This window comes from Branchiostoma belcheri, unplaced genomic scaffold (genome assembly GCF_001625305.1).
Source record: "Branchiostoma belcheri isolate BF01 breed outbred unplaced genomic scaffold, Haploidv18h27 scaffold31, whole genome shotgun sequence".
In the NCBI taxonomy this organism is placed as follows: Eukaryota; Metazoa; Chordata; class Leptocardii; order Amphioxiformes; family Branchiostomatidae; genus Branchiostoma; species Branchiostoma belcheri.
Window position 1 is genome coordinate 1,620,471 of NW_017803921.1, and position 25,400 is coordinate 1,645,870.

The window sequence follows — 25,400 nt, forward strand, 5'->3', positions numbered from 1 at the left end:
CGGCTAGAATTCATTGTTGTCTTACGTCACTTATGATTGTTTGAGTGAGATCAATAGCCTCTGTTGAAAAATTGTTTGTGACGTCTTTCTGATGAATAGAGTATTGCCTTATATGAAGGAGAGCAACAGTAACGTTACTAGTGAATTATCATATCGGGGACAGGAAATAGAATTAACGTCGAACATGTAACGTTACATGCTTTGCGCACTTCTTCTGAAAAGAAGACGGCAAGCTTCAGGCCCACCTACAATCGAAAAATCATGATGTTACACGGACGGCACTGCTATTAATACCGTTACTACTCTGGTCTCTTAGCAGATGTTCGAATGAAGGGTTGTTACGATTTGCGGCTGGTCTGGCCGTGAGAATGGCTTTGGGCGTAGCCTAAAAGTACGAAGGCCCCCCCACACAAATTTCAAACAACGGCAGATATATGGTGCATGGGGCAGAAATTTCGGGTGCTATGTCAGAAAACATTACAATCTTCCACAAAACATCTGCTTGGAGATTTATGTGAATGCTCCAATTGTAACGACTGGTACGCAGTGATACAAACCCGCCCCCCGACCTTCTGACCTTCACAAAACTTGTTCGTCAAGTTAGGACAACTAACGTGTCCGGACTGAACCATGACGGAGAGGGGGTTCTCTCCTTTTTTCTATATTTACCATAAAAATTAAACTCCAAGTTCAGATTCTTAGTAGACGTGCTTATTCGTATTGTACTTGTCGTTGCTTGTTCGTACTTTTACAGAACCAGATTTGACATGTATGAAGTTAATGACGAGTTTAATGTGTAGTTTAATCCCCGCCACAGTTTATGGATTGTTCTTGCCTTTGGCATTTGAAACACTAAAGAACCAACATTATGCATATGTGCCTCGCTTGGTCGCGTAAGGCTGGATTCTAGGTAAGTGTATGTTTTAATTTTATAACTCCAAATGCCAGGCAATTGACGAACAAGCTGACTTGAAAGTTGTTAGTAAGTGATAGTGAACATATCTCCGTATCTGTTGTGTCTATCAACATTTTTGTGTTTGTGAAATCGCTGTCATTCTGGTGGGTTTACGCCTGGTGATCAAAAGGATCATCATTTTAACTGCTCCAGTGACTATGAGGGCTAAGCCTGCTCATTCAAACATGCAGGGAGCTGTCACAACAATGGCGTATCCCTCCCTCCTTACACATTTTTACCATTTTCTCACGAACGACACGGTCGTATTCGTCGTAGTTTGTCGTACGATTTTGATACTGTAGAACATGAAAATGGGCTGTGCATTACGTGACAAAATCATCTACCGACAAAGCCTTTAGCGTAACAAGACAGCAGTTGCAGGACACTTACACACGACTATCCACAGAACACACGCACTCAGTTTGCGATCGTGCGACGACCGTGCGACGATGGGGCGACACATGTGACCGGGCCCTTACTTGGAGTTGTTAGACGGGGTTCCGTGTTTTCCAAAACCTGGTCATCTAGTCTATAAAGAAACGTACAATGGTGAGCAACGCGCTACGATGAGTGACTAGACGATAGGGGATTATTACCGACACGCAAGTGTCTCTGTATGCGAGTAAACATTCACGGTGAATTACTGGTTGGTTGGTTGGTTGTTTGTTTGTTTGTTTGTTTGTTTGTTTGATTGCTTGTTTGTTTGTTTGTTTGATCCTTTGCTTATTCATAAAAAAAACAAATTGCCTACAGCCCACTTTTCATTGAGGTGAAAAGGGAAGGGTCAACAAAATATAACAAAATACAGGTTACATAATGGAAGTACTAATGATCGTCATTAATCTTAAAGACATATATTCCTTTGCTGTATCACCATGTTGTCTACAGGCACCTCAATCTGCCACTATGAGACGATAGGGATAACATGGCCGGCTGGAAGATCGTTGTGTGTGTCCTCGGTTCTCTGGGTGAGTATTTACAGTCCGCAGTCACAAACGCCGAAGGATTATGTTTTTTATTTCATGCCAAAACAGGAAACTGAAGAATTTCATACCTCCGAGAATACTAAATAGCAAGAGATGATGTGAATTTCGTGCTTCATTCATTTCTGTGAATTTCTCACTGATTTTCGTGTATGCATGCAGGTTCCTACTGAAAATGCCTGTAATTTTCATTTGATCCGCAGGGGGCCTCTTCATCGCCACTGCCGTGGATGCCCCGTGTAAGACTATCCTGTCGCCGGGTGGCATCCCGGTAGATCAGTGTCTGGGGGACTACGTATGTCATAACGGAACGTGTGGGTGGGTTAGAAGCTTCCTTCCATCGATACATCCATTTACCATTTGAATTAGAATACAATAGACAGCATCCAATTTTAAAACTTAAGAGCCGACATGTTCATTTGCATGCAAATGCACATTATCTCTCCCAAAGTGATGCTGTTTTCCACATTTCCTTGAAATGTGTCTTTTCTGTTTATTTTCCAGTGAACGTTCTCAGACTGATAAACTGGCCACCTGTCTACTGCCGAAAACGGAATCTGTACAAACACAGTGCCCAGTTCGACTTCCTGGTCTGGTGGGTATTCCTGTAGGTCAAGGTCACAAATGAAATATTGCTAAAGGATAGGGCTTCCACATATAAAATGTAATGTAAGTTGAGTTGAGTTGAGTTGAGTTGAGTTGAGTTGAGTTGAGTTGAGAAAAAAACCGTAAATTAAAACACATTATGCTTATTACAACCTTACGACTATAATCAATAAGACAAATAAAAAAGAACAAAAAAAAAAGAAAACATTTACAAAAGCTCTAGATATTTCATGGAGGTACTAGGTGTGAGATCTCCCAATTCTTGTGTTAGTCGTGTTGCTTGCTCCCGTGTCGTCCTTAAAAACATGTAAGGAAAAATATATATACTTGGTTAAACCTTGTATATGTATTTTTCATTGCTTCTCCTAGGAAATATCCCGGGACTTTTTAGTCGACCTGGTCAATCAAGTTGTTACCGGATTGAATGACTCCCTCTGCAGCGGAGAGTACTGGAACATCGGCTATCACGTCACTGGTCAGCTGGACACTGGGGGGAAATGCTCCCAGCGATTCAACCGAGAGATCGCCGGGTGCTCCCAGCAGTTCTTACAGAAGTTTCTCACAGGGAATGCTTCATCTGACGTTCTCTGTAGGTAAGAACATGTCTTACACAAAAGGAAAGACGTAATTGTTTACATACGTATGAACCGTCCATTCCTTTAATGTTTAATTCTTCTATTTTTGTTTATTTTTATTTTTTATTTTTGCTTAAAATTATCTCAATTTGAAGCGCCTCCAACAATCCGAAATTCTCCTTTGGTTGCATCCTGATCTGTTCTATTTCTTTCTTTCTTTTGTAATATTTAAAAAAAAACAGTCTGTTTTGTTTCCGAATTTTGTATTTTCATCTGTTTTCCTGCCTATTTTGTGTTGGTTGAACATCTTAATGGGTGACTGTGATGTCATATACAAATCCAAATGTACCCTTCAAGTTTAACCATCCAATATGGCGGACAACACCTATACGTCATAGTCACGTGAGTGCTAACAGGCTTTAGCAATAATGACGTCATTGTAAGCCGTTCTGTTTCCCATATTAGGGAATACGGAAGGTCCTTGCAGTGCTTCACAGAGTTGAGGCAGACCGAGTGCTGTTTCAACCAGACTGAACAGGCCATGCTTTCCATGATCATAACGGAGGACAATCCCTTCTGCCAATGTGCCAACGTGACATCTTTCGTCACCATGGCAACCGAACGCCCGAACAACATGGCCGCGACCGTCCCCTTCTCACAAAGAGGCCCTGCGTGTAGCAATGTTAACATGCCAAAATCTACCAACATGCCGACATCATCATCTAGCCGACTCCATCTCTTCACACCCTTGATGATTTTTAATTTCGCGTTAAGCGCGGTGCGTTGGACAAACTGTGGCTAGCAGTTCTCTCCCATCTTCAAAACTACTGCTAAGCTAATATTTCATAGGGCGATACAAGAATAGGTTTTATGTATAGCATTGCATGTATGATGCGTGGCATATAGAATGTCATACAATTATAATGCACTGTCATACAATTATAATTGATTTTGCCGCACTACTCTCTCCATCCGACTCCCGGAGCCTGGTAGAGGCTAATGAAGGATCGTTATGGTGTGCGACTGGTCTGGCCATTAGAATGGCTTCGGGGCGTGGCCTAAAAGTACGAAGGCCCCCACACACAAATCCCAACCAACAGCAGAAATATGGCGGGACGGAAATTTCGCGTCACATTGGTACTATCCCAGAAAACATTACAATCATCCACCAAACATCTGCTTGGAGATTTATGTGAATGCTCCAACTGTAGCGACTGGTACGCAGTGATACAAACCCGCCCGCCGACCTTCTGACCTTCACAGAACTTGTTCGTCAAGTTTAATTTGGAACGTTGAACTATCGTGTCCGGACTGAACCATGACGGAGAGGGGGTTCTCTCCTTTTTTTCTATATTTACCATAAAAATTAAACTCCAAGTTCAGATTCTTAGTAGACGTGCTTTTTCTTATTGTACTTGTCGTTACTTGTTTCTTACTTTTACAGAACCAGATTTGCAGGTATCAAGTTAATGACGTGTTTAATGTGTAGTTTAATCCCCGCCACAGTTTATGGATTGTTCTTGCCTTTGGCATTTGAAATACTAAAGAACCAACATTATGCATATGTGCCTCGCTTGGTCGCGTAAGGCTGGATTCTAGGTAAGTGTATGTTTTAATTTTATAACTCCAAATGTCAGGCAATTAACTCACGAGCTGACTTAGAAGTTGCTAGTAAGTGATAGTGAACATATCTCCGTATCTGTTGTGTCTATCAATATTTTTGTGTTTGTGAAATCGCTGTCGTTCTGGTGGGTTTACGCCTGGTGATCAAAATGATCATCATTTTAACAGTGACTATGAGGGCTTGTTCACTTAAACATGGAGGGAGCTGTCACAACAATGGCGTATCCCTCCCTCGGTATTCTTACACATTTTCCCCATTTTCTCACGAACGACGCGGTCGTATTCGTCGTAATTTGTCGTACGATTTTGATACTGTAGAACTTAAAAACGGGCTGGGCATTTTGTGACAGAAGCAACCACCGACAAAGCCTTTAGCGTGACCGTGCCACGATGGCACGACGCATGCGACCGGGCCGTGTACTTGGAGTTGTTAGACGGGGTTCCATGTTTTCCAAAACCTGGTCATCTCGTGTATAAAGAAACGTACAATGGTGATCAACGCGCTACGATGAGTGACTAGATGATAGGGAATTATTACTGACACGCAAGTGTCCCTGTATGCGAGTAACATTCACTGTGAACTACTGGTCTATTTGTTTGCTTGTTTGTTTGTTTGTTTGTTGATCCTTTGTTTATTCATTAAAAACTCAAATTGCCTAGAGGCCACTTTTCATTGAGGTCATAAGGGATCAACAAAATATAACAAAATACAGGTTACATAATGGAAGTCCTAATGATCGTCATTAACCTAAAGACGTACATGTATACACCCTTGTTGGTATCTCCATGTTTTCTACAGTAGACACCACAATCTCCCACTATGAGACGATAGGAACAAAAATGGCGGACATGAAGGTCGTGTGGTTTGTTCTTGGTGCTCTGGGTGAGTATCTGACGTCTGGTCACAACACAGAATATCATTTTTGACCTTGTATCTCATGCCAGAACAAGAAATTGAAGATTTCAAACCATCGATTACTACATGTATGAATTTTTCACTGGTTCTGTTTAACTGAAAATGACTGTAAATTTGTACTTTTCATTTGGTCCGCAGGGGGGCTCTTCATCGTCACGGCCGTGGGTGTCCCGTGTGACTCCATCCTGACGTCGGGTGGAATCCCGGTGGGGCAGTGTTTGGAGAAATACGTATGTTATAACGGGACGTGTGGGTGAGTTAGAGTTAGAGTTCTTCCATCCATCCATACACCCATCCATCCATCCATACACCCATCCATCCATCCATACACCCATCCATCCATCCATCCATAAATCCATCCATCCATCCATACACCCATCCATCCATAAATCCATCCATCCATCCATCCATCCACCCACCCATCCACACCCATCCATCCATCCATCCATCCATCCATCCATCCATCCATTCATCTGAATATAATTGGCCATGGGATGCAATGGGTTTTTAAAAATAGAAAGCCAACATTTGCATTTGCATGCCACCTTCTCTGTTGTTGCTGTTTTTTTTTTTGATATTTCATTCAAATCGTCATTTTCCCTTTATTCTTATTTTCCAGCGAACGTTTTGACAAACTGAAAGCCTGTGTTTTGGAGGCGATGCATTCTTTACTTGCCCGGTGCTTTCCTTATCTGGTAGGTATTTACCCGTCCGTGTTAATCTGTGACGAAGGTTTGCAAAATCCGGTTGATTTATTTTTCCAAAAAAATACAGTATACAACACATCGTCTTTTAGAGTAGAACTGAGTTGAGTTCAATACGCCCCCGACTGAACAAATTCCCGGTAGTTTTAAGAAGAAGAAGAAAAAAAAGAATAAGAAACAAACACAGGAAATTATGTTTTTCTTTGCTTTCTTTTTCTGTTGCACTAAATGTAACAGAGGCCACTAATGCACTTTTTGCTTGTTTCTATCTATTGCTATTCTTGTTATGTCAGCCATGTTGTTTATTTCAATTCCATGGCGTTCTGAAAATTTATGAAAATATATCTTGTGTCCTACCGTTTCTCCCAGGAAATATCCCAGAACGTTTTAGCCGACCAGCTTCAATTTGTCAACGCCTTGAACGGTTCCCTCTGCAGCGGAGATTACTGGCACCAAATCTTTTACGTCACTGGTCAGCTGGACATTGCAGGGAAATGTTCCCAGCGATTCAACCGAGAGATCACGTGGTGCTCTAGGCAGTTCTTATGGGGATTTCTCACGGGGAATGCTTCATCTGACGTTCTCTGTAGGTAAGGACATGTCTTACACAAAGGGAAAGACGTGATTGTTTACATACATATGAACCGTTCATTCCTTTAATGTTTGTTTCTTCTTTCTTTTTTTTTTCTTTTGCTTTTATCTCAATTTTGAAGTTATTTGGTTGTATGTTCTATTCCCTTTTAAAAAAACACTCTGTTTCCACACTTTGTCACGTCATTTTTTTCCTGCCTATTTTGTGTTGTTAAACTAACATCGTAAATTTAACCACCCAACATGGCGGACAACACCTATACGTCATAGTCACGTGAGTGCAAACACGCTTTAGCAATAATGACGTCATTGTAAGCCGTGCTGTTTCCCATATTAGGGAATACGGGAGGTCCTTACAGTGCATCAAAGAGTGGAGGCGGACCGAATGCTGTTTCACTCAGACTGAACTGGCCATGCTGTCTCATCTTCATGAGTACAATCCCTTCTGCCAATGCCCCAACGTGACGTCATCCGCCGTCGCCATGGCAACCGAACGCCCGAACAACATGGCCGCGACCGTCCCCTTCTCACAAAGAGGCCCTGCCTGTAACAATGTTAACATGCCGAAATCTACCAACATGCCGACATCATCATCTAGCCGACTCCATCTCTTCACACACTTGATGATTTTTAATTTCGTGTTAAGCGCGGTGCGTTGGACAAACTGTGGCTAGCAGTTCTCTCCCATCTTTAAAACTAGCTACCCGGTGGTCCTTTTGGGTTTCTTCAATATTTCGAGAAACTTAAATTTTCTGGAAAATAGATTTTATAACTGTAAAGCTAATATTTGATAGGGTGTTACGAGAAGAGGTTTTATGTATAGCATTGCATGTATGATGCGTGGCATATAGATAGTCATACAATTATGATATACCAATGTACTCTTTTGAAGTACTGTAGATAACAAAAAGAAGAACCGTTTGCCTATGTATTGTGTAACGGTTCAGAATCACACACATGCAGACAAGCACACAGAGAGAGAGAGAGAGAGTTAGAGAGAGAGAGAGAGAGAGAGAGAGAGAGAGAGAGAGAGAATCCAAAAACACGAAGGGCTGTTATACCGGCTATACCGATAATAAAAGATACAAATACAGATCATGTCAGCTTTGTTTGCTGTCGTATCTACGAGTACCCTGACAGACATCACCCTACCCATTTGGCACAGAGCGCCCATCCTCGCGTGCCAGCCAGCCGGCTATGAAAGACTTAATCAACGTTCCTATCCTCACCGGGAACATTAATGGGGCAACAACCCTAACCTGGCGACATCTCCGAATAGACCCCGTGTAGACCTTACCGTACAGTCATCCCACTGGGACGTTTACGACTTGACAACCTCGTTAGAAAGCACTAAAGACCTTTGCACAACGTCTGCAGCCAACATGAAATGCGCCACGAAGTCGTGTGTTTTATCTAAAGCTACCGGAGTTCTTTGCCGACGAAGCCGGGATTTGCATGACCTAGTGCCGCCAAGAACAGAGACTTCTGACGGAGTTATCTTTGTGTTCAGTTTTATCCACAGATTTAGATCATACTTGCGGCACATGGGCGGTACGTATACAGGCGATGTATCAAGGAGGTTTTAACCGATTTGATTGTGCACAGACTGTTAGGCATACTAGTGATCCACAAAACGTTAATGAATAAAACACACAGCAGATTAGACTGCCAAAGACACTGCCCTTGATCGACTGATCGTGTGCTTGCTTTGTTGCACGGTGCTTTAAGGTAAGAGGATATAGCCTGGAGTCCAGCCGTGTCAAAGTTCTTACTTTGATATCAAAGTTTTTTAAATCTTTAAAGTTAACGTCGATGAAGGTTAGACATTCAGGTAATAAGATATGCCAAAAAGCAGTTACTCACGCAACTGGATTTCCAAAATCACATCCAGTTGCTTGAGTAACTGTTTTTTGGCGTATCTTTTAAGTTAAGGTTACAAGCTCTGTCGTTTGTCGTTTTCTTTTACTGTTTCTAGTAAGAATGTCAAGGTTGTTGATTTAGGGACCATCTGAGTGATGTATCCAGCCGAGTTGAACGTGCTGTGCTCTCTAATAACGTGTTTTGTGGCCTGTCATGTCCCGGCGGCTCGGCGTCGGATGTCACCCGGGGTGGCCAACACTCACGGAACTGATTCAGACTGAAGAGGTGTATATACAGCATGTCGGCTGGAGGAGGAAATTAGCCGTCAGAAGACGCAAACTTCGACACGTCTCCGGGCTTATATGGGAAGGCTGAGATCCGGGAGGGAAGGAGCGGCACAGCGGTAGACTATCGTTAGGTAAGACATAATTGGCGTGGGTTTATCTATATTTACAGATGTACCGTAGCAACAGGGAGGAACGTGAAGCCCCTCCATATCAATGAGTTGCAATGATTAAATTATGGGTAGTCTCCGCCTGTCCAAGAACACAGACACGGTTCTGGATACGCTTGGACCATCCAGAACCGTGCCTGAGCATTTTGCATACAACACCTCTGGATATTTCTGGACACCTCTGGTTGGCAGTTAGGCCATGTTGATTTGATTATATGGATGACATCCTCTGGGAACCCCAAAACTGATGCCAACGTGGGAATAAAAAAAGTTTGGCAAAAAAAAGTTGCTTTCATTATGAAATCTACGTGGTCATGAAGGTATGAATATGGTGTGGCGAATCTACTCTTTAAATTCATTTCTTTACATTTTCGTTTTTTTTGTGTGTCGATTTTGGCATTATACGACATTGGTATCGTTTTCAAATATTTTTTGCAACTTACGGTATATATTTGCTCATTTTGCAACTGTTTTGTACGATTTTACAGTATGCTTGAAAACGTTTTTTTTTTCTTTTTTTTTTTAAACGGATGAAAATTCATTCGCGCACGGATGTCATCCATATAATCAAATAAACATGTAATTTGTAAGCTCTTTTCAGCCAGCAAGGTGCCCTCTGTAGCACTGCTTTTGGAGAGGCCCTCTCACGTTGCAAAGCACGTTACGGACAGAACAATATAAGGATTGAAAAATGTAAACAATCCATGTACCCTGCTAATCCTAACTCTATCGCGTCAAGTCAAGAGGTCCGACATCGCAGCGGTTGACAGATATCAAGCATACAACACTCAGGAGGTAAGAACTTTTCTATAGGTAGGAATCATACATACTTTATTTTGTACTGCAGAATAACTCTCCCTTGTCGTCAACCTACAAATAGCGACAAAGGTTGATATCTAATCAAGTAGCATGGGCAATTTTGCAACATACATGTAGAAGTGATCATCATTCATATCTGTCGTAACAAAAAAGGATTAAGATTAAAGGATTAAGTCGTACTTTTAAAGGGAAGTCGTCTTGTTTTGAGCTGCAGAAAGTTGTTTTAGCCCTGTCGGCAAGAGGATTATGAAAGACACCTTGTACCTAGATCCAGGTTCACCGTGATGTCAGAAGGTTATGTATTCAGGTCTGTGTCAGTGTGTGTCTGCGTGCGTGCATGTGTGTCACGGTGTGTGTGTTGTGTATGTGTGCGTGGGTGTGTGCGTGCGTGCGTGCGTGCGTGCGTGAACAGCACAATTTGTGAATGGATCTTTACTCTATTTGGCATTTGGTCAAAATGAAGAAATAATCAAATTATGGACCCCTTGGTGGCTTTCAAAGGTACTACAACAGAAATATATTCTGGTTTTGATATCTCATATTCTGGGCATGCTATGGTTATGACTGAAAGGTAGATAGCTGTTGGGCGTTTTTATATCTAACGGAATAACCAGGGGTTCATTGTTTACATTCTCCCGTCCTCGTACTCAGCCACTCAAGTAGCGCGTCAATATGTCAAGCGACAACAAGCCGAGATTCGAACCCGTGACCTCTCGTCAAGTGCGTTTCTAAAAGCAGAGTCGATAATCTCCAGACCACACACGCCACACCTCGGGTTGAATTTACCCTCCCTACAGCGGCCCTCTCAAGTCTTTGACCCCATCAAGTTCAATTTTCCCATAAAACATTCGTGAGTGCATGAACGGGAGTGGGCCATAGTTGCAGACCGGTTGGCTGGTGTGGTAGATGCACATACACTACACACACACACACACACACACACACACACACACACACACACACACACACACATGTACACAAATATTAATACACTCGTATTTCTCTCTGTCTCCCTGTATCAGTATATTTGTGTGAGCGCCTTGCATGTATAAATAGACAATCGCACACACAAACACAGAATTATCAGCCATTGTTGTCAAAATGCTGCCCTTTCAAAAGAGGCTTAATATGCAAGATTGTTTGTGGCGCTAGCACTAACCACCCTGTACAGAGGTCAAGACCATGGCTACAAGCAGCAGGAAAGTGTTAATGGCTTTGACCTCTACGGGTGGACCTCAAGGTCAACATGTCGAGCCCACTGACTAAGGCGGTGAACAAGTAATATCACTCCCGCTAGTTAGCCTGTCAGGGGCCGGTGTATATTGGCTCGGCCGAAATTACATAAGCTACACTCCCATTCCGGATCGAGCCGGATTGAAGCCGGATCAAAGCGACTCAGGCCGTGTCTAAACGGAATCACAGGTGTGTGTGGCACGTGGACCAGATGTGAGGAATGTGAGTTACCCAAATCGCGGTTTGGGTGATTCCGTATAGACACGGCCTCAGTTTGGCTGGATCCGGACAATTTTATCCTAGTGGAAATGGGGCCATAATTTTTGCAAATTCATGCCCAGGGGGCTAATTGCAAGAACAGAAGAAACATTTGGTATAAGAACAGGTAATTAATACTCAGAGAACTACCGATAGCTCTTAACAAACTACTGGTAAAAACTACTTTTTTGAAGACAGGACTGTGTCTTCTTTTTTAGTTTCATCGGTTCATTTATTGTTCTTTTTTGAAATGGCATTATTTTATCTTCTATCAATCTAGGCCACAGTTGAATGTGTTACACAACGTCGTCCTGTCAGGAAATGATTGGATGGATATTGCCTCGGAAATTAAACCGGCTCGTTTCTTTCTTCTTTTTTTAAACAACATTTTTTTCTTATTTGCATATGAGGCCACAGTTGAATGACCGCATACAGGCACAGGTGTATGTTGGTGTGTGAAAAATCTTATAATCACCGAGAGTAGGCTGTACATTAGACGGTGTTTATCTGGTGACAGATTATACAGTATCACCGGTTCGGCTTTTAGGGGAATCAAAATGACATTATTTTTTTTTCTTTTATTAGCATGATGGCAACAGTTCAATGACCGCAGTTGTTTGCGGTAAATATTGCTGAAAAAGTCATTGACAGCATGATGTAGATTGGCTGGGAGATTCTTTTCAAAACGACGTTATTTTTTTACAAATTGTGATATTAGCAACAAGGCCACAATTGAATGAACGTAGTTGTTTGCTCTATCATTGCTGAAATAGTCATTGGCAGCACAGCATGATGTAGGTTGGCTGGGAGATTCTTGTCAAAACCTGATATTAGCAAATACTGATATTAGCAACAAGGTGAAATATTTCTGAAATAGTTATTGACAGCATGATGTACAATGTAGATATCATATATCAGACATCCCACACTGTTACTGAGTACCAGGCAAACACTGGAGTTTTCAGAATTAAGAACATATGCGTGGATGCGTGGGTTGCTCGCTCGCTCGCTCGCTCGGTTGGTTGGTTGGTTGGTTGGTTTGTGGCTTGGTTGGTTGGTTGGTTGGTTTGTGGCTTGGTTGGTTGGTTGGTTGCTTGCTTGCGATTGCTTGCTTGCTTGTTTGTTTGTTGCTTGTTTGTTTGTTTGGTGCTTGCTTGCTTGGTGATTGCTTGCTTGTTTGGTGCTTGCTTGCTAGTTTGTTTGTTGCTTGCTTGCTTGCTTGTTTGCTTGTTTGGTGCTTGCTTCCTTGTTTGGTGCTTGCTTGCTTGTTTGCTTGTTTGTTGCTTGCTTGCTTGTTTCCTTTTTTGGTGCTTGCTTGCTTGTTTGGTGCTTGCTTGCTTGCTTGCTTGTTTCCGTGTTTGGTGCTTGCTTACTTGCTTGCTTGTTTGCTTTTTTGGTTCTTGTTTGCTTATTTGGTGCTTGCTTGCTTGCTTGCTTGTTTATTGCTCGCTTGCTTGCTTGGTCAGTCTGCATCGCTCTTATTCAGCGTCAGCAAAGTGAAGTGACAGAATTGGTCCAATTCTGTAGTTAGTTGATGTAACCCTGAGGTAGGACCAGTATGAGGCTTGTGTACCACACCTCGCGGGCCGGTTTGAAGCGGCAGAATCATCCCGGCGCCCTGGTTAATCACTAACGTCTCCAAAACTTGTCAAGTAAATTTATCTTGTGGCGCCGGAGCGTGGAGTGACGCACGCGCGCAGACACGTTTGGGCGTGGGGGAAATAATTTAACTAGTAACACGTTGGTTTGTAGCGGGAAATTTTGCTGAATTGGCGACTTGAAACGTCTATGATAGGCTATTTTCATGATGAAAGTATAACAGGTAATCCCTAAGTAAGTATAACAGGATCTTAAATAATTTCAGAGGTTGTTTGGAGGTTGACAGAAAATATCTATTGTACGCAACAAACTCTTGGGATTTTGTGACCAAATTTATTACATTTTTGTTCAATTTCTGTGGGGTGACATTCTGTGGGGCTACATTTTCTGATTATTTCATTCTGTTTCCTACATATCTATGTGGTTACTTGGAGAGTCAGGAAACACAGAGGTTATTTTCATCTTCAGAAAAATGTTACTGTCTGCGAGACCTGGAACAGTCGTGACGACTCAGCATTTTCTGCAATGTTCTGAAAACGGCTCCCGGCAACACAAGATCTCATTAGCTTGTTTCGTGACAGAACGAACAAGCATCTCTAGTGAGCCTGATTTAAACGAAAAGGTCACACAATAGAATTCACGCACATCATTGCGGGTTTCATAGGAGATCGGCTAATTTTGATTCAGAGCTAACCGTTGCCAGTCCGCTCTTTGTAACACGTTTTTTGTTATCCTGAAGCCATCGTTAAGCATTGTTGACAAGTTCTGCGTAGCGTAGTCGAAAGCCACACCGTAGTATAGCGTCCGGTTAACGTTGTGCACGTATTTACAATCTAGTTTTGCCAAACACCTCGTGAATACAAGGGATCACTCCAGTAAAACTGTTGGAAAAACCTGTCACAAAAATTTATCGTTAAGAGTTGCCAACCCTCCTAAGTTTAAGGTTAAATTTACCAGGATCTCCCAGCCCTCCCCTGGCATGTTATGTGTCTATTTGACCAATTTCTACTCCTTACAAAACCAAGGCTGTGTTCAAGATATCCTTTACTGAGAGATGAAAATTAGTCTCATTACAAAGGATATGAATTGTATGCGCATAGGTCCTGTTTTGATTCTCCATCTTCTTGTAACTGTCGTGATCTAGCCTAGGTGCCATCCTCCGTAGTTGCCGGCAGCTCCCTGCTGACTTCTACGGTAGCCTCTAGTAACTACGTAGCCGTAGGACGGTAGCCAGGCTAATTTTCGGATAACAGTAAGTGTGGTCCTGAATTAATCTCCAAGCAGATCTCTTGGTGACTGCAAGATAGTATCAAATCGGCTAGACAGTATCCAATGCGGCGGTTACATGTTTACATGTATAGGCGGCCAATGTGGACTCCCCTTGCCCCATTCTTTATCTTAAAGCTTTACTTCGCCGCTGAGACAAAATCATATTTTCTTCATGAGTTGTTTCATCTTTAGTGTAGTAGTAGATCAGTGTGCCAAATACATAAACTAATGTTCTTAACCTACATCACAGTAAAATGTAGCCCTGTGTAGACGCCGCTATCTTCACGTTCAGAACATTATCATTACTTCGCCGCTGACACGAAATCATGTTTTCTTCATGATATCTTTTATCTTTAACTACATTTCAGTGTTCGAATTTGGCCAAGTGAAAACTCCTAATGTTCTTGTAACTTACATCTCGGTAAATTGTGGCCCTGTGTGGCCCTTAGTTATATCGTTACCAGCTTTGACACGAATAGTATTTGTCGGGTTTTCTACTCTGAGTTCTGTTCTTTAACTACAGTTTAGTGTGACAAATATATAGGCTAATGTTGCCTTCACCTTCAGATGGCCACACCGACTTAATTTTATGGATGACATCCTCTGAAGACCCCCAAATTAGTGCGCGCGGGCGAATAAAAAAAAATTCCGGCCAAAAATAAAAATGCAACTTAACCACAGTAATGCAAAGCTGGTATTGTGAATTTGCAGCAGTATATAGCGACGTATACGACAAGCCGGCACATGCTGGCTTTTTGCGGAATTTTTGAATCTGCACTCTACGTATATACTGAGTCTTGGAGCTTCGGCAGCCAGAGTTGTCTCCGTTTTGTCGCTAACCACCATGGACTACCCAGGCCTAGAGCCAGGACAGAGCCTCTAAGGACGTGGTCTTTTTTCTTTTTTTCTTTTTTGAGAACAGGCGAAAATCAATGCACGCGCGGATGTCATCCATAAAATTAAGGTGGTGTGGCCTTATTTAATACTTCGGCGCAGTTTGGCGTAAACTCGCTTGTATGAGGGGGGAATGAACTTTACATAGTATCAAACTGCCTTACCTGAATCCCTGCGCTGCCGTATTAGGAAATCGTTTCAAAATGACCCATTTTAAATCTGAATTCTGCGAACTGACAACTTGTATGTTTATCACTCACTATTTTTAATTTATCACGCCGTGCATGATTCGTCCCTCACATTGAAAAGTGGTTTTGTAATGCCGCCTACACGCGCTCTGTACACTCTTGTATCCAGAACCGTGTCCGTCTAGTTCTCTGACAGAATTGGGTTAGAGACAGCGGGGTTTCTGGAATTGGGGAGTAAGATTTTCCATGGATCCGTACGCGTGGTGCACGTGTTACTAACTCCGTCGCAAAACTTGCGAGCAGCGCAAACTCCCCCCGAACACCGCTGACCTATACTCCCGAACACCAGCCAACCATGGCCGAACGTCCCGTCCCTACACGAATATTTTTTAGCATTTTGAACAGTTTGTCGCAGCCGAACAGTAGCCGATCTGGCCGAACACCAGACAACCACAGCCGACCTTGTAAACCGTGCCTTTCATTTCATTTGTTTATTTTACCCGGTGATTACACTCAGGTCTTTTGACCTGTTTCTTTTTTTTTCAGATATGTGTGTGACAATAAAATACATACTATAAATGGGACAAAATAACACATAGATCATAAATCTGATCGGAAAAAAACACACAGATCATTAATCTGATGGGACAAAATAACATAAGATAATAAATATGATGGGACAAAATAACACACAGATAATAAATATGATGGGACAAAATAACACACAGATAATAAATATGATGGGACAAAATAACACACAGATAATAAATATGATGGGACAAAATAACACACAGATAATAAATATGATGGGACAAAATAACACACAGATAATAAATATGATGGGACAAAATAACACACAGATAATAAATATGATGGGACAAAATAATATACAGGTTATAAATCTGATTTGATGGGGAAAATAACACGCAGATCATAAAACTGATTTGTAACCAGCCTTAACATGTTCTGTTTCTGTAAGCGAGGTGGTCGTGAGGTTCCTGCTTGTTCCGCATAACCAGCAAACCACATTTACCAAAGCTCGGTACTTACTTTTGCGTAAGTCGAGTCAGGAAATAAGTGGAAGAGGCCCGAGGGCACAACAATGGGATCTGCTGGGGATCGGGACCCGGAAACTTTAGATTGTAAATATACGGCCTGCTTTGGTCCGGGATTTTACGAGAAGGTTATACATATCCTCTGTAACCTCCTTGTGTAAGCTAATTGGTCTAATTGATGGTGACGAAAATCTACAAATCAGGTTCAAGCAATTGGGATCCAGAACCTTTGGTCCTGATAGCAGTCAGTAGAACACTATGAAGATTGGGTCTTTCCTTGGTGCTGAATGTGAGGTGAATAACCTTTCGTCAGCTTATTTCTTCACTTCGCGAGAATCTGGAAAACATGTTGAATCAAACGTCTAGAAAACAGGATAAAGCAAAAGGTCTTTCATGACGACAGCTGATTTATTACTACAGGAATAGCCTGAAGTATTCTTCACTAACACATCTGGGCTCGGCACGTTGTCACTTCTTCAATCAACATTGCAATTGCCCCTGAGGGCCAGCCTCGTGTGACGTACATCATACAGGAACACCGCGGGCGGACACATTTGTTATTAGTGGCGAGAAACTGAAGGGTCCCTGACTTTATAACGCATTGGGCATTATATAACCACCTGTAGCGACACTGTTGTTCCGGCCATGCGGCAGGAAGTCAGGAACAGGAAATTAGTAGCGGTTCGTTCGTCAATTTGACGAGGACCGACAATTGTCATCCGTAAACGGAAAACTAATACACGTATGTAAAATATGCGGGGATAATTAGTCTAGACAATGAATTTTTCAAACTTTCTTGGTCCAGAGACTTTCATACGTTCAGGGGAAATAGACAGGAGGTGACGGTCTCAGAATCTGACCGGGAGAAAAGATTGCAAGTCATGTTGGGTCGTGTGGAGTGCTCAACTCGGAACCAAGAGGTCCCGGGTTCGTGTCCTGACATGCCACCGATTTTGTGCACTTTACACGACTTTCCTCACTTCGCTCAGGTGAAAATGAGTATTGCATTGTATTGTCCCCTGTGTTGGTGGCGGCATCAAAAACTTGAGTGTGCCGTCACCACGTCTTGTGATTACATTTTGGAATATATAAAAAAAAAGGATTGTATAATTTCGGAAAGTCTGAAACCTCCGATTTCTTACACAGAAAAACAGTTACTCAAGCAACTGGGCAGCTTTTTTTTACTGCCAGACGTTTCGGGTAGCATAAAACGTCTGACAATTTTCAAAATCTGTCCAGGTGCTTGAGTAACTTGTTTACTGTGTATCTCATTACCTGGATGTCTAACCTTCGTCTCAGATTTCTTATTTTTCTTGTTTCGCGTCAGCTTCAAATTTCGTGGCCGCAGGGAAAAGGTAACTCGTGGATAGATAAAGAAACAAGAAGACAAACAAACTAAGACAATTTTTCGCAAGGTACTTTCGTCCGCCGACACACGACTAGACACGTGAAAAACACGCGCGATTTCAGGATAACTGGTGTGTATCTTGTTACAATTAATGCCAGGGCAATATAAAAGGTGCTTCTAGATCGCCCTACGTACCAGGGAAATACATGTAACCTTTGTGGGACTCTGGCAGGAAAACATTAAGAGAGTAACTCCAGTCTAGTCCTTGATGTTGTCTTGTCTTATCAGTTTTTTTTCATGAAATCCAGATAAAGATTGTTCAACCAGGAGCACATAGAAAGCGCCAAAAAAACGTTTTCTTTTCCGAGTGAACATAATCAAGTTATGAACACCGTACCTTTGATCGGTCACTCCGGGCAAAGAAAGATAAAAGAAGCGCCATTTACCCTCCAAACAACACGTAAACGTGTTTGATAACCAGGTACAGAAGATGATTAGACATCTACATTGTGGATTTCGCAGATCAAACTATTTGGGACAGCCAATCTAAAACGGCTTCGGGCCTTCTGTTAGGAGAGTAATCAGAATATCCATCTTTCATGTCTACTTGAGACGCTATGGAGACAGCAGATGGGTTTTTGTAGTACTTTTGTATGACGTCAGCAAAGGATACCTCTCTTCTGAAGTTCCACTATCACACTGATCAAAGTAACAGTCAAGCCGGATATGTCCTTACTACGATCTCTTCATGCTGCTCTGATCATTACAATTATTAAAGTGATCTTTATGAATGTGAAATGATGAGACTGCAGGCAGACGTATGTGGAAGGCAGAATTTTGGGAAATGAGGATACTATCATGAAAGTTCGTCTGTGTTGGTAGTTATCATAATACAATGTTGAACGTTTACGTTCGGAAGTGATTGGCCATTAATTATCCCGATGAAGGCGACAGTGGTCAGTGAAAATTTGATCTCTCTAGCTCTGTCTCTGTCGTTGTGTTGGACAAAGTTCAACATTGTACCGTAGCATCTTTATATTCATTTATTTATTTATTTATTCATCCATTTATTTACCACAATTGTGGAAGGATTGGCATGACAGGTGACTGTCACCTGTAACAGTTTGAACCACTCCCACCAAGAAAGACCCCTGTCTTTTCCGTGGTGGGATCTTTAACATGCTCGAGGTGTGGGTCTCTTCAAACACGGGATCTCCGGTTTTCTTTTAGGCTATACAAACAGACGTCGCTTGTTGAAGCTAGGTACTCATTTTCACCTATATAGCTACGACACGTGAGGACCGTAGGACGACCTTGCCATCTCCCTACATGTCCCTGCCCTACTTTGCTCACTGTCCGTTAATTTTTGGTTCCGTGTGAGACAACCAGCCTCCCCTTTCATGTGAATCAAAAATCTTTCCACTTCACTTTCCAGATATTTGCGCAATTCTGCAATGTCCATTCACAGAACTTCAGGGCTGAAATTTCCAAGAAATCACAATAACGCTCCCTCAGATGTTCCAATGAAGTCACATTATAGAAGAAGAAGAACTTAATTGCACAACAGATGTAGCAGGTACAACGTATGGCAAAATGATATATACATAGTTTGTGGTGTTAACATACACATATGGTGGTGTTGAGAATATCTAACAGTTCTACTAACTGTAATAGGAATCTGGTCTGTTTCATAAACAATGTATAACAAAAGAGAGACGCTAATTATACTAATCTAACTCTATTAATACAATGTAGTAATAAATTGTGTCAGGAATTAATTACGTTTTCTCGTTTTGTCATGGAATTGTGTACAAATTGGCCTACATAAGTGGAAATGTTGACAGGGCATGATAGTAACATATAGAATATCTCTGTCTTTGTATGGGGTAGTGTTACATTGGTCTTACTTGTAATATGTTGTAACAATTTCCGTCGGTTTTCATCATAGGTTGGGCAATCTATTATAAAATGTAATTCGTTTTCGACGCCTTTATGACACGTGGGACATTATATTAAATGTGAATCAAAAATCTTTCCACTCCACTTTTCAGATATCTGCTCAATTATTCAACATCCGTTAGACACATTGAAATACAGCAACTCTCTAATACACTGTCGAACTCTGTTGTTAGTCTCTAGATATCGCTCGTGTGCAAGATGACTGTTGATTATGGGTTCACCACACCACGAAGTGGTGGTGAACCCATATTGCTTTTTCTGATGTTTCTTCTCCTTCTCCTTCTTCTTCTTCTTCTTCTCCTGCCATTTTTTAAATGGATTCAGCTTCTTCATTTTAGGGCCTAAGGTCCTGAAATTTGGTATGGAGGTACAGTGGGCAAATACCCCTAGGCGTTTTTTAAATTTTTGTGATACAGGCTTTTAGAATGGTTTTATTTGAGTTTTTTGGCTGTGTTATAGCAAATGTATTACTGTGTTAGTGTGCCGTGTTTACCACGTCTGGGCATGAGTCATCACAATGGAATGCAGGGCATCAACCAATAGGCATGCAGCTTTCCTCTATACTTCTTGCTGATTGGCTGTTGGGATTTAACTTGATTAACACCTGCACAGAGCATTTCCACCTGCACAGAGCATTTCTTGCTGATTGGCTGTTGGGATTTAACTTGATTAACACCTGCACAGAGCATTTCCATACTGACAGTATGTCTTTATTCAAGTGTTTTGGTAGGTATTTCAAGCTTTTCTGCTCCAGCATTGGAATGCGGGGCATGAACGGTTTTTTTTTATTTTGAAAATCAACAGTTTGCATTATGCAATTAAAAATCCTAACCAATAAAGTAGGGAATAGCTATCCAACTGTTGTTTTAGTTGTATGTTACTTCATATTATAGTTATATCAATGTAAATCATTGTTTTCCCTTGTGTTTCTCATTCTTTCCCTGCCATGTCGTAAAATGTGGTGAACCCATCGCTGTATTTGCTCCAAAGCAAATATTGGCCTTTCTAGTTTCAACATTTATCCTTCGAACATGTCGAATGATTGCACATTGGATTACATGGCAGTTTCGAATTACCAGCAAAGCCATGTGATATTGAAACTTGAATCGCTGCTTCATTTCTTGATTTGTGAAAATATTGCTTTCGGACAAATTCTATACTTTTTATAATATAAATGAGAGTTGAAGCGTAGTACTAGTGTTGGATTTTTTGCAGAAAATCAAGCAGCTGTGAACTTCACTGGGCATGGATGGCATAATTCCTTTCCTATTCTATTTTGTTGTCGGTGTGTTTAGTAGGTCAGGGTCACAGTTAGAGAGGTGGATTGCAGCACAGCAGTGCGTGTTCGTACAAACCTGCACAAATGAAAATTTTGAAAATGGAACCTTCCAAAACGGCATTTCCTGCGTTTTTGAGAGGATTTCAAAGGAAAAATCAGACATAACTTTTTATTCAAGCCCCACTGTTGACACAAACAGTCCATCTATCAAAGAAAAATCTTGGACCTTTAGATAAAAATTGGACCCCCTCCGGCTACAGGTATGGTCCAGTATCGGACATAGATAGTATCCTTGCCCCCAGGACCGGTCTGGTGTGATGTAGCCTCCTGTGCAGGCCCCGTGGCGGTGGGGAAGAGTTTTTAACGTGTTATTTTAATATAGCCGGCCATCCTACATAGCCGCCTAGAGAAGGCTCCATTCCGCCTCGACGGCTATGTAGGATGGCCGGCTATATTAAAATAATGCGTTAAAAACGTGAGTCTTCCCAACCGCCGCGGGGCCTGCACAGGAGGCTAGGTGTGATGTACATCGTGTTTAGCTGATGCCGGGAGGCAGCAGGGACCCGCCTGTCGAGTCTCTCACGTGTGAGAAACATGTGAGGGAATTAGTAACCTCGGCAGGCGGTAATAGTTAACGTTGCCTTCACATTATCCACAACACACGTGCAAGTAGGGTTATTGCATCCAGTCTACTGCCCATCCAGGTCTATGCCTGAATGAGTTAGGATTGAAAATTGTGACCAGGCACGGTACTGGATACTCTCCACGTGTCTAAGATCGTGCATGTAGATTTAAATACGCGTGGACTATCCAGAACCGTGCCTAAACATGGTTCTGGATAAAGCACGGTTCTGGATACGACAAGCGTTACCCATGTCTAAACACAATGTTCAAGGACCACTTAGATATATCAGAACTAGATCCAACTGGACTGGAAAGTAAAGGATATTGAGCTTGGAGAAATTGGATCTGGAGGTCTGAAAGTGCAACAACATTAGTGGTAGTCGTTATTCAACAATTTCGTTTATCAAAAGTGTCCCCCACCCTTCTGTAAAGGCTCCCCGTATGTGCCCAATCCCCGCTGTATGTCTTAATTACAAACAGAACGGCGTTCTTCACCTTTCTGTTGTATGTTTCGCCCTCCCTTGGCGAGTTGGGTTGTTGCTGAGCCGGATCGAGCCGGATCGGGAGCGGTCCCACTGGGGTAAAGTTGACCAGATCGAAGCTAAATCGAGACAATTTTATCCTAGTGGGAAAATGACATGGTCTAAAAAGACTGGCATTCACATGAATGTGGTTCTGGATAAAGCACTGTTCTGGTTACTCATGTGTACGAGAAACATAATGTTCAGGACAACTTGAGTAGCCGTGGGTCGTGTGGCGTAGCGGCAGCGTGCTCGACTCGGAACTAAGAGGTCCCGGGTTAGAGTCCTGACATGCCACCGATCTTGTGCCCTTGGGCAAGGCACTTTACACGACTTCCCTCACTTAACTCAAGTGAAAAAGAGCATTGTCTTGTATTCATCCTCTGCGTTGGTGGCGTCATAAATGTTTATATAACTTGAGTGTGCTGTCACCATGTCTAGTGTCTAGTCATGAAATGTTGGAAAATAAAAAAAAATATAAGGTCCATGAAATGTCTAGTCATGAACTTTTGGAATATAAAAAAATATAGGGTGTATAAGGAAACACGACCCGATACCGCTAGTGAGTAAAGCATGTTGAGCCTGGAGGTAAATAGTAAAACAACACGGCCTTGATCTTTCACTAAGCCTTTGCGTAGGTCCCCGGCCCTGAGGATTACTTAATGGTTCTCGCCTTTTCAAACACCGTTCGCTAAGTGCATAATGCCAGAACCAGAGACATTTAATCCGAACTGGGCTTAAAGTTTTACCAACCGTCTGAGCCCTTTCTAAGAATTTTATCTATTCAAGTAAATGGGAGTTGTTGTAGATGACGTACGTATTTACCCTTGATTTATAGAGAACATGGCCCAGCTATCTAAAATTTATCTCATACTGTGTTGGTATGTATTTTTATGACCTTACCAAGAAAGACGCCTTAAGCTACAGAGGTGTTAATGAAAGGTTGAAGAACACATTTTGACGGTGTTAACCCTACTCTAAGCCACTTCATGTCTTATTGCTTAATGGTTCTCACCTTTACAAATGCCGTTCGTCAATTATATAATGACGGAAACAGAGAGATTTCATCCCCGCTAGAATTTAGCCTTATACATGTACGATTGAGGTTTCGGTCCAAAACAATCCAGATGTGGTACAAAAAGTATTATGAGCTCCGAAGAGCTCGGTTTGTACAGCCTGCACAGAGAGCCATGTGTGCTTGATGTTTGACAAGACACCTTCCGTGCCTTTTACGGTCTTCGGGTGGATATTTCTGGGATGCCCCAGATGTTAAGGGTAATCCTTTAAAAGGTCGTTCAGTGGGTGCATGAAAAAACAGCCGACATATCAATGTATACTGTACCCGTTCTGCTAACAGTTTTCAATTAGGGGGCTAAGTGGCATTGGTCACTGAGGGTCATATCGTTATGACCACTGAAAGACAGAGAGGTGTCAGGTGTGTGTGTGTGTGATTGAGTGTGCGTGCGTATGTGCGTGTGTGTGTGTTTGTTTGTGTGTGTGTGTGTGTGTGTGTGTGTGTGTGTGTGTGTGTGTGTGTGTGTGTGTGTGTGTGTGTGTGTGATTGTATGATTGCACAACTGTGTAGCTACAGCGCTAGCCCTGTGACGCAAGTAACGTTTTATGTAAGAGAAGGGACTTAATCTTACATCTTACAGTTAATCCTTGCTGACAGTAAGGTCGAGGCCAGCTTTGCTTGTGCCACGTGACCCAGTTAGCAAACAGCAGGAACAAGAATTCGGAGATCTCAGACCTCCATAAAATATCAACTCTTGCCATGGTGTCTACAAGTCACCACTTTTTAGAAGGGGTTAATAGCTCCATATGCTATGGTCTGGTGCACTACTAAATTGGCTGATACAGCACACAAACACACACACACACACGCACGCACGCACACACACACACACACACACACGCGCACGCACGCACGCACGCACACTCACAAACACACACACACACACACACAAACACACACACACACACACACACACACACACACACACACACACACACACACACACAATACCTCTAATTTTATGGAGGTACCAACTCCTTCCCAGGACCTACTGGCGACATAACCTTTGACGTATTTAGTGGGGAAAATCACGTTGAAATCATGAAAGGCGGATTTCTTCCGAACGCAGAATGTTCACCTGTCTCGTCTTTTATGGCTTTCATCATAGTAATAACGTTTCTATGTCTTGTAATCACATTTATCCGCATCCAAACTCAAACTTTGATGTTCCGCAATGAACCGGTCCGTTGCCTGGTGAGGCAAATTATAAATTCAGGAAACAGATTTCTCTCCTTCACGGTCTTTTAATTTGATGGGCGCAGACCTGTGGTCATCTTCCCGAAGATAACTTCATCAGGACGGCAATTTTCATGTCTTTTACATGTCAAAATCAGGATGCGTGATTCCAAAACCTGTTTATCCCGTTACCGTGGCAACGATTCGTGTTGAGCAGAAAGACAGCTATTTTGAGGGGTGGTTGACGAAGAATCATCACTCTACAAAGTATGAGCCAAATCCAATTTTTACCGATTCGTGACCTCAGCGATTTGATTATTTCATGAATAAAGCAGGAAACAAAAACCGACGCCATAGCTGTTTGATCCTGCCATAAATATTTTTTTTAATATTTCAATATGTAATCACAAGACGTGGTGGTGGTGACACACTCGAGTTTTTTTCAGCTTATATCAATGCCGTCACCAACACAGGCGACAATACAATTAAGGGTTAATGACCCGCCCCGATGTGAATATGGTATGATAAAGCCTTGGCAGTTGCTATAACCACCGAATAAAGCCACCTGAGTTAAATGAGGAAAGTCGTGTTAAGTGCCTTCCCAAGGGCCAAGATCGGTGGCATGTCAGGACTCGAACCCGGTACCTCTTGGTTCCGAGTCGAGCACTCTGCCACGACCCCGCAATTAATAATTCTTAAACCGCTGCGACCGGTTCGTCTCGAATGCACGACGGCAGGAAATATCGTCAGGGAGAACTCGTACATGTAGGTGGATTGGTATTTGATCAGGGCTTCACGAGCCTACGGCCCACCTGATCCACTGTTCATCAGACAGA

The 25,400-nt window shown here is 42.3% G+C and overlaps 1 protein-coding gene across 1 annotated transcript; it reads left to right on the plus strand.

The window, feature by feature from the left end:
* The first annotated feature begins 1,880 nt into the window (after positions 1-1,880).
* On the plus strand, positions 1,881-7,627 carry LOC109474462. Its single transcript, XM_019774755.1, has 5 exons — positions 1,881-1,923; positions 2,142-2,256; positions 2,443-2,533; positions 2,914-3,137; positions 7,291-7,627. Exons 1-5 carry the CDS (start codon positions 1,881-1,883, stop codon positions 7,625-7,627), a joined length of 810 nt encoding a protein of 269 aa, XP_019630314.1.
* Positions 7,628-25,400: the final 17,773 nt, after the last annotated feature.